The sequence below is a fragment of the Terrapene carolina genome, unplaced genomic scaffold (genome assembly GCF_002925995.2).
Source record: "Terrapene carolina triunguis isolate 2854851 unplaced genomic scaffold, T_m_triunguis-2.0 Scaffold211, whole genome shotgun sequence".
In the NCBI taxonomy this organism is placed as follows: domain Eukaryota; kingdom Metazoa; phylum Chordata; order Testudines; family Emydidae; genus Terrapene; species Terrapene triunguis.
In genome coordinates, this window is record NW_020664562.1 from 2,412,837 (window position 1) to 2,423,547 (window position 10,711).

At 43.1% G+C, this 10,711-nt stretch overlaps 1 protein-coding gene across 2 annotated transcripts in view; it reads left to right on the forward strand.

Annotated features, from left to right (window-relative positions):
* LOC112113467 (tRNA-splicing endonuclease subunit Sen15) overlaps window positions 1-10,191 on the forward strand; it is a 23,604-nt gene extending 13,413 nt beyond the window's left edge. For both annotated transcript variants that reach the window (XM_024209757.1, XM_024209756.3), the window contains exon 4: window positions 9,890-10,191. In XM_024209757.1, the coding sequence (XP_024065525.1) occupies window positions 9,890-10,094 (205 nt within the window). In that variant the 3' untranslated portion in view covers window positions 10,095-10,191. The remainder of the gene's footprint in view (window positions 1-9,889) is intronic.
* Window positions 10,192-10,711: the final 520 nt, after the last annotated feature.

The window sequence follows — 10,711 nt, forward strand, 5'->3', positions numbered from 1 at the left end:
CGCCAAAGGCGCGGGACCGGCGGACCTCCCGCAGGCATGCCGCCGAAGGCTGCCTGACTGCCGTGCTTGGGGCGGCAAAATACATAGAGCCGCCTCTGCAAGCAGAGGAGGGTTTATTTGATTAAACATAACTTTATGTTTTGACAAATATTTTTTAAAAGTGTTTATTGGTCTTATGTCAACAGACTATTTGTACAAAAGTTTGGGGGCCACAAGTGGGTTGATGTCCCTTTTAAACATTTGTCCGATTTGTAATTAGGCAACATGTTTTCTTCTAGTGAGCTGTAGCAATTTTTGCCTAGAAACAATAGCACTATCATTTTTCTGGTTCACTTTTACCTTGTAAGTGAAATTAAACATTCTCTTCACAACTGTAATTGTCAGTTGTTCCTCCAGCCACTAGTATCAATTAGTTGCAAATTGCTCACTTGTAAGATTATTCTTAAAAAGGCATACATTATAACTAAAGCTACTTCAAATATTAATACCTGCCTCTGGAAATTTCCACTACATGCATCCGAAGAAGTGGGTATTCACCCACAAAAGCTCATGCTCCAATACGTCTGTTAGTCTATAAGGTGCCACAGGACTCTATGCTGCTTTTTCAAATATTAAATTTCCTGAAACTGGTAAGTTGGTTAGCATCAAAATAAAAACTTGTTAAAAATAAGTCAGTAATTACTATTTATACCACTATGAACACAAGTGAATTAAGTTGCTATAGTCTAATACAGATTGCAGAAGTCTAGTTATTTCTTAGAGGGGGAGAGGGAGGTCTCTGAGGTCAATTAGTCTTAAATATTAAATGTTAAAAACAGACTTGTAGACTCTCCTGCAGGATCCTATGCCAAAATAAGGAGAGTGACTTTTTATTGTGTGCAATAAGGAGAATGACTATTTTTATCATATGTGAATTTAACCTTCCTCTGTTGCCTCATTTTACCCAAATTTGAAAGCCAAAGCTGGATCAAGGGCATAGTGCCTGGGACTGGAAGGGTTGACTTTTCACACACACACTGGCCCAAGGTCTAGCCATCTCTCCGGTTTCAAGGCAGGCATCTGGGAGCAGTGTTTGGCGTAATACTTGCTTGCCTGGCTGGATGCTCTGCTGCACTGACTGCAGTACTGTAGAGAACTTTTCCGTTGGTTGTCGTGAGTAAGGGGACTCTTGTTTCCAGCAGAAGTTTGGGTGAAGTGCTGATTTCTGTGTACAGAGACTAACATACATTAATTCTCCAGCCCTGACTTGCCTCTTCACATGCTTGGAGGGGGAGGAAGCTGTTCAGTTAGGTCTAGCTTCTGCTGAATTATTCATCCAGGCACTATAAAGGATAGATTCAAAACCTACAGCTTCCATGGCATGGAAAGGTTATGGCTCATTTCAGCTAACTGGAGCCCTATACCATTTATTACAAACTGCTCACAGCACTCAGTGTTTTGTCTTTGCTTTTCAGAATTTTTTTGCAAAGAGAATTTAATAGAAATAAACTTTATCTTCACCTCCCTCTTTGTCTTGTTGCACTGGTTGCCCATGTCCAGATTCCTGTAAGGTCTGTCCTGCTCTTTTGAGGATTTCCCTGAATATGGCTTGGGCAGCTAAGCAGTTCTTCAGTTGCCTGGAGTCTACTGCTTCTTTCTCTGGTCCTCCCCCTCCAAAAAGAGAGAGCATGCACACTCTACCCTGCCCTCCAAAAGGACACTGTTAACTTGAAATCTAATTAGCATTAAATGAGTTTTAAAATAGTCTCAGGCATTATACCTGCCCCTTCTATTCAGAATCATGCCCATCACTGTCATGTCTATGAATATTCCAGAGTGCGTTAAATGAAGAGACTAGTATCTGTTGTGTGATGACACGTGAGCCTCCCCTGCTATTTGTGATTTTACTACCGTGTTTTCCTAGTGTGTGAAAGACCCACGTGACAATAAAAACTGTGCTGAATGCAAAGTGCTGCCACATACGCGAGCTGGGGAAATACTTTGTCTAACCTCAGTGATGAGGATTTTGTCTCTTACTTGTAATGACAGTTGATAAAATATTTTCACACACGTGTGGAATTGAAAAAAATCAGAGGTGTCTCTTTATTTTGGGTACTTACTGATTAGTGATCAAAGGACTAGGCTGCAGCATGAGTGTTGTTTTGGGTAAACTGTGAAGCAGAGGAGTATGGCCTATTGGCTATAATTCATGATTGGGAATTGAGATCTGGGTAGTACTCCTGTGACTGCCATGTAACCTCAGTTGATGGTTCTATAAAATGGAGAGAATATCCACTTCACAGGTGTTGGGCTTAGTTCACAGCCCTTTAAGGGTATGTCTACACTGCAGCCCAAGCTCTGGGACCCTCCCACCTCGCAGGATCCTAGAACTCGGGCTGCAGCCCAAGCCCGAACATCTACACCACAATTAAACAGTTCCTTAGCCTGAGTCAGCAGGCATGGACCAGTCATGGGTGTTTAACTGCAGCGTAGACATACCCTAAGATCCTCTGCTGGGGTAGGTGGTTTAGAAATGTAAACTGTTAAATGTGGTATTTTGTATAGCAATATCTTTTTCATGATGAAATCCAATTAATCTTGTACAAAGTAGATTGAAAGTATACTTGGATAGGGGGGTTTGTGTGCAAATTTAGGGCCTACTTCTGGTCATGCTGACCTCAATAGGAGCAGGATCTGGTTTGCTGTGAGCATGCAAAGTTACAGGCATCAATTTTAAAAGCAGAGTTTAAGTTACCCTGAAAATTTGGTCCCTTAAATCTAAGAAGAGGGGAAACACCTCTTTTACAAGAAACACTGATGTCATTTGGGGGATTATCTTTATTGCTTTGTGCGATTATTTGCATTAGAGTGAATTTTCAGTACATCTTCACTCTTGCAGTGCTTCAGTTTCTCCTAGTTTTTCTGTCCTTGGATTTTTCCCATCCCAGTGCTTCTATTGAAGATTGAGATCTGTTGCTGGTGAAACCCCAAACCTTAGCAGCCTCTGTTCAACATTCAATGACTTTTCTTTTATTTTATTTTATTTTATTTTATTTTTAAAAAAAGCTTGCAGAATATTTTAGCTCAGCAGACTTCTCACTGTGCTCCCAGCAGCACAAATGCTTGATTGTTCTATAAGCTCTCTTGGGGCTTCAACTGCCTTTCAGTTTTACTAGGCAGTCACTGGCATGAATCCCTGGAAGGTGGCATGTGTAAGGGTATCTGTTGTCGCTGAACCTCTGGATGAACAGGGCTATTCTGGAGCCTCAGGCACAAGTTAATTATGTATTGTAGTGCACAATTTCATTTTGGCAAGATGGGGTAAAACACTGCAATGATTTTGCTATTGTGTATGTGCTTCATTTACAAGACAGCATTCACTACTCTAATAAGTGGCGTTTATTAGTACAATGCATGCTGTAGAGCAAAACCGAAGTCATGATCTATGATTCTGACTTATTCAAAAACCATCACAGGATGTCCCCATCGTGAGTTAAGTTTGGTGTACAAGTCTGATGTTGGAGCTTTTAATGTTGACATGTCAACAGTGACGACAACAGCCACCAGCTAAAGTTGCTCATAAAGAGCAAAAAATTCAAACCCCCTCTTGCTGAAGGTTAACCACAGCTCTATTGGCTTTGCACTTTTAGGCTACATTTTATTGAACTCTGGTAGTAGATTATATTGAGCTTCTTAAAGTTAAAAATGAGGTTGGCAAAGGGTGCTTCTACAGCGCCATTGGAGAGAGGTGATTGACTTACAACTTCTGTCAGACTGTTACGTTAACTTTAATGAGTTGGAATTTCTGGGTTCCTTTGCAACATCTATCATTATGCAAGTAACTTGTGTGTCCTAGAACTAGGTGAGCTTTATTTTTGGGAGGAGAGTTTGGTCCAAAACGGCCAGGACATCTGAAGACTGAAGCCCAGTGCACAGGGTCTATTAACTCTTATGTCCTTTGAAGAAGATAACAATGAGAAATCATAGCTGTAGGTAATGACCAGCTATACACAGTGCATGCCATCAGCATTATACCATTGAAACTGATGTATACTCGGGTGATCAGTAAATATGGAAAGACTGGATATTGTAACACACAGGCTGTATGATGACTGATGCGTGAGAAAGGGGGAATCAGGAATATAGTGGAAATGAAGACCGCTTTCTGGCACTGGTTCAGATTAAAATAGTAGAGTAGTCAACATTCTGGTCCCTGTTGGTCCTGGGGGATGGATCATTTCTTGGGGTACCTGAATAAGCAATGCAGGATTCAGCACTAAGGAATGAAACCATTAGCTTTGAAGTTTGGGACCTTGTCTTGAGGAACTGAGCATCCTCGGTTTCCTTCAGTCTCACTGGGAACAATATTTGAGGCTGCTCAGTACTTCACAAGACTGGTTGCTGCTGCTGCTGAGAATGTTGAGGAATGGAAGCAGTTGGAACTGTTCTGATGGGGTAAAGCGGGGGGAATACTCCAGAATTTAATTCTTCAAGAACTGTTTAATGTTACTGGGCCCTGGAGAGAGATCAGGGTATATCTTGAGCACCCGTCAACAATCCTTGGGGAAGAACCATTTCTGGCTATTAAGAGAAAATTAAGTTGGGACTACTCTTTGCTCTTTCCATTAGAGGAGAAGGACATGGGAGATAAGCAAAGTGCAAATATGGGAAACATTTCCCCCCCTATGAAGTTCCTGGGTGACGTTCTCTGGCCTGTATTGTGCAAAAGGTCTGAATAGATTATGATAATGGACCTTTCTAGCATTAAAATCTGTGAATCTTCCCAGCAGGAGTCGAGAATGAACTGGATACAGGTACTGAGCTATGCTTTCAATCTGGGGTGTGGTTTTTCAAGTGAAGTTGGAGGCACATTGGAAGACCTACGGGCGGAAGCCTGTACCACCATAGGCTCTGCTGTGGATAATTGAGCTCCTTTATCCCCTATGCTGCTAATATTCTACTTTTTCTAGAAGAAAAGGCCATCTGTATACAAGTGGTTTCAGTTAGAGATGTTTATGGGAGCAGAAACCCCTCATATCAGTGAAACCTTAACAGGACGTAGTGGTTTGCCTTTTTCTATTATCTAAGCTGTAGTCATGTTCTTTGAATAAGTGAACTAGTTCATACTGCTATCTTTTCATAGGCTCTTAAGTTATTAAAGTGGAGGCTTATTAGCTCTGCCAGATCTGGCAAACAAATATCTAGTAATATTTCAGAAGGCCAAAACACAGAGAGGACATCTGGAGAGGGGCTGCGTCAGTTTTTGGCATTTCTTTACTTAGGGCCAACGATCTTTTGAAGTAGAAAATCCTTTTTGTTGTATCTACATTATTCAAAAAAACATAGCGCAGTGTTTATCAGTCTCTTTGTTCATTGCAGATCTGATGTACATCAAATTCACAGTGCAAATCCAGATAAACATCTATTGCAGTCTAATTATCTTCCTACCGCTCTTATGAATGACAATGGCTGAAAAGGAACTTAATCAGAAATGCTGTATGTGATCCCAACAATGATGCCTTGAAGGGAAACAGGAAACACATGCGTCTGCAGACTTCCTGAATTCCTGGGACTTATTCCTTTTTAAAGCTCTCCTCCAGATAATCTCCAACAGTGCTGCATTGTATCTTCCACAAGATTCAACAAGCTCCTTTTGGCCCTGTCTGCATTAGGAAAATGACCTGTTCCAGCGATGGGTCCCCCTGGAGCATCTTAAACCATGATTGAAAATGGTTTTTCTGGTAATATTGATTGTGTTGAAGAATGGCCCAATTGCTGAAAATGTCATGAAATTGAGCAAAGGGGGTGTTAGACAATCGGGGGGGGGGGGGGGTGGAATGCTAACGCTAAGGCCTATTAGGATGAGAAATATCCTCCCTAAGGAGTTAGATGGAGACAGGCCTATGGATTGTCTAGTCTAATTTTAAATGATTCAGACTACTCAAGAATAAACAGTAAGGAGCTCCTTCTGTGTTTGGAGGTAAGTAAAGACCACTCCAACCAACAGCACATGCTTCAATCTAGTCCCAGGGCTACTCTTAAAATGAGTATAAATTTCATGGGTCTTGAAATCCCTCTTGCAGCAGATGGGCACTACCACCATCCTGCATGGGCTGGTATTTCTCTAATAGGACTCTGGACACTACAAAATTATGTTAACCTAAGTTCTGTCAGCATACAGCCACCACAATAGTTAAATTGCTTTTGCATGTCCACACTACAGTCCTTGTGTTGGCGGTGCGTGTCCTCACCAGGAGCACTTGTACCGACTGTACTGTCAAGTGTGGGGCATTGGGGGATGGCTTCTGAAAGCCAGTAACAGTTGATGTCTACACTGCGTTGACCTAACGACATCAACATTGACTCTGCCTCTCATGGAGTTGGAGTTATTAAGTTGGCGTAGTGGGGCAGTTATGGTGTCAGGAGCAAAATTTTAGTGTAGACATTTACATAGGTTGATGTAGGCTGCCTTTGTGTCCACCTAACTATAGTGCAGACCAGGCCTCTGTCTACCTTCTGACCTGCTGTTGAATTCTTAATTGGCAGGGCAGTGTCCTGAGTTGTGCACTACTTTTAGGGCACATGTCTGCAGCAAAGATGAGAGAATGGGGCACTTGCTGTTATGTGCAAAATTATAGTGTTGCAGATGCCAGGGAGACCCCATAGAATCCTTCCTTAGCTCTAGAACACTCTTCGCTCACACACTTTTTATTATTCAGTGTGCTTCTGTGAATAGGACACTTGTCACCCCTCCCTACGGCCGTTTGGTATGTCGTATGGAAAATTGCTCATCACGCTGTGGAAGGCCAGAGAAGAGCAGAACCCTGCAGTTCTGAAGGTGTCGCTTGTTGTGGACCCTATTTCCGCATGCTCCAACCCACTTCAAATCATAAATGAGCTGCCTCTAGGTTAAAAAAAAATGAGTAATTCAGTCTGGAGTGAGGGCTTGGTATTTTCCCCCTACATGCCGAACTGTGCTTGACATCGGCACTTTAGCTGGTGTCCCTGGGCCAATGATATACAGCTGCACCACCATGCACCCTGGCAGGGAGATCCCAAACTGAAAACCACTTGGCAATCAAAATAGTACTAACATATAGGGGTAAGAGGAGAGCTCATTTAAGGTATTTGATCTTTAAGCATTTTGGAGGCAGTCCCCTTCTGCTCTACACATACAGCATCTCCTTGCATAGCTGATCTCTGCTTTGTCACCAGCAGCATCTGTAGTAACACATGAGTGTGAAAATATGGCTTATGATCATTTAAATGTCTTTGCTGTGTGAAATGGCTAGCAGGCCTCCCTTTGCATGACACCTTCTATGTATGGGGCCCAACCGTAAAACCTGCAAGGAAATCTTTGTTTTTCTTCTTTAGTGAAACTGAAGTATGACTGATTTCTGCAAAACTCTGAGATTGCTAATAGAGCACTGGGAAGATCATGTGCGTAAAACATCATTTGGGCTTCCAGGCTGCTGCTTTATCCTCTGCCACTTCCCATTTGGAAGATAATTAGAGCTTGAGAACAGGTGCATTTGGAAACACTCATTTTGAGCCAGTGTCTGACTTGCAGGATCTACATCTCTTGGGGGAGGAGGGGACTCAAAGGTACATCAAGTGATGGGGGCGTATGCATACTGTAGGGCAGGCCTGCACAACATGCGGCCTGGGGGCCGCATGCGGCCTGCGTGGGCTCACTGTGCGGCCCGCGGGGGGTGAGTAGGCAAGTGGCGGGTGAGGGAGGGGGGCTGAGGAGGCAAGCGGGCAGGCAGTGGCGGGGGGGTGAGTAGGCAAGCTGGGGGGCTGAGGAGGCGAGTGGGCAGGCAGTGGCGGGGGGGCAGGTGAGCCAGCGGCAGTGAAGGGGGGGGTTGAGGAGGCGGCCGGGCAGGTGAGCCGGCGGCAGTGGCGGGGAGCTGAGTAGGTGAGCCGGGGCGGTGGGGGGGCTGAGGAGGCGAGCGGCGAGTCGCTGGCTGACCTGTTCTACTGGCCTGGCTCCCTTCCCCTCTCCAAGAGTTGCAGCTGTCTGGAGGTGCCTGCCTTCCACGCCTTCCTCATTCACACCTCATTCATTCAACAGGGCAATTGATTACAAAGTGGGGGGAAAATCTTATTCTACTTCTAGCAAAAAGACATTTTTCTTTTACCTTAATTATACTACCTTAGGGGCCAGCTATAACATATTACCAAGGTTCAATACCGCTGTTTCAGCAGGGCGGTACTGGGGAAGGAGGGTTTTTTTCCCACGGGGCAGGCGACGCTGGGGTGGGGGGGGTTGTTTTGGGGGGGCTGGGCGGCGCTGGGGGCGGGGTTCGGCGAGGCCGGGGGGGTTCGGCCGTCAGCTGTTTTCTTTGGAGTAATATGGCCCTCGCCGCTTTACGAGTTGTGCAGGCCTGCTGTAGGGACAGGTAGGCTCTGTAGCAATATCATGGACAAACTCTCCACACAAGGCTTATTAGAAAACAAGATGGTTTTCAGTGATGTCATATACAGATGTTGCCACATCAATCATTTAAGCCAGGGGTTCTCAAACTTCATTGCAAAGGGGGTTGTGACACACTTTGGGGTCCTGATCCACAGTTTGAGAACCACTGATTTAAGCCATTATGCACTCTTATCCCTTACATGTCACCACTCTAACGTCCTCAACTCTGTTGGACTAAATAGTTTCTCTTAGAGCCCTGTAGATTTGTGCTGTGATTTTTGGATCCTAAAATGACCTTCCTTCCCACCCCCACTCCGGGACCCTTGATTCAATTAGTAGACAAGTAAATAGTCAACATATTATTCCTAAAATGAACTGAGATGGAAGCATTTCTTCTCTGTGTGTTTGCCTGGATTTAAAAAATAGGAAGCAGAAAGTAGTTGACAGCGAGTGTTAGTTAACTATTTGTCTTCCTCTCCCTGAAAGCTACCTTTGAGGATAACGGACTGGGTTGGGTGGCAGGAGATCTGACTTCATTTTCTGGCTGTCACAGACTCACTCAATTTCTCTGTGCCTCAGTTCACCCATGTGTAAGATGGAGATAATGCTCCATTTCATACTTCGTCCATCTCGTTTATTTAGATTGGAAGCTTTTCAGTTCAGAGGCTGTCGTGTGTGTACCGTGTCTGGCACAATTTGGCCCTCAAACTTGGATGGGGCCCTCAGCGCTACCATCTATAAATGGTTAATAAGGTGGCAATGTAGTCAGCTGGTATATACTGTACTGTATATAAGTGAGGGCACTACCTGCTAATATATGGATGAATCCAGTTCCAACAGGGGTCTGTGCAACTGGAGAATTTTAAAATAAAAATGAAGGCTAACTTTTCCTCAGACATTTAAATGCATTTAACTCCAGAAATATAACCCCTAACAGGGCTGACTAGTGGGACTGGTTCATAGGATTTTAGCGCTTACCCTGAACTAATGCTAATCACGGTGTTGAACATGCATGTGTACTGAAGGCAAATAGTCACGTGCTTTACAGCATAAAAATGACTTTTTATAATGGATCATGGCTCTAGTAACTTTAAGGATAAGTTAAATGAAATACTATAGGCTCTGAAAGCTTTGTAATCAGAAAAGCCTAAGCACAGCTGGTAAAAGAGAGAGCACTATGTTGAAAATGTAATGCTTTGTTCCCACTGTTCCTCTTTCCTGCTCTCTTAGCTTTCTGCTGCAGGAAGAAATGGGTTCTCTAAGCAGGATGGTGGTATCCATTAGGCAATAAGCAGTATTGCCTCTGCAGTACATCTGTGGGAAGGTCCTTTAAAGGTAGAGAATTCACTGGACAGCAGAAGTGTTCACGATTTACTGGCTGGGATGTCCTCAACCCTATAAATCCTGGGAAATAAGTGATATTGCAGTTTTAGCTTGATGCTACGTTGAAATGATTGTGAATAGATTGCTAACTGACTATCTTTCTTTCAGGCTCAGAGAGATCATGCAGAAAGCATGTATTCCACAAGATGAAACAGATTCCCCACTGTCAGTTATCCTGGCTATAGTTGAGTCAGATTCCACAGTAGTCTATTATAAGCTGACAGATGGTTTCATAATGCCAGACCCTCCTGATGATACTGAAGACATGGACAATAAACAGTGGAGAAAGAAAAGAAGGAAGCTTTTGAGATGACTTTAAGACAAAGATGAACTGTTTGTTGGCCCCTTATTTTCAAATCTAAACAAATTCAGTAATTTGTGTATGTAAATTAAAAGGTACAATGGCTTAACTGCTGCTTTGCAAATCTTCACTTGCTCTGGAGAACTCGGATTTCTGCAGCATGCTTCAAAATAAAATGGTATGTAACATGTTTCAAGGACCCGACTTTTATACAAGGCATGTTACGCCTTTCTCCTCCTCCACTTTTTTTTTTTTTTGGGAGAAGCAGAAGTTTTCAAAGTTTGTCCCTTCTTCACAAACACACCTGCATTTGTGGTAATGTAAAGATTGAACAGAGTCAGACCTATGGCATAAGTTTTAAAGGTAAATATTTAAATAAAATAAGCTGTTCTTTAGTGTAGTGTGGTTGGAGTGAAAGTCTTCAAACATACACTTCTGCATAAGTTAAAAAGACAGTGGTTTGTCCTACTCATGGCACCAAGAGCATTTAAAATATAAATTTCACCTTTTGGGCCTCTTACTGCTATATTTAGAGCAAAATAGAGTAGGTTTTGTCCAGCAATATTTTCTTTTGGTTTAAATGTTTTGCAACTGGAAAAATGACCTCACTATAATGACTATGATAATTC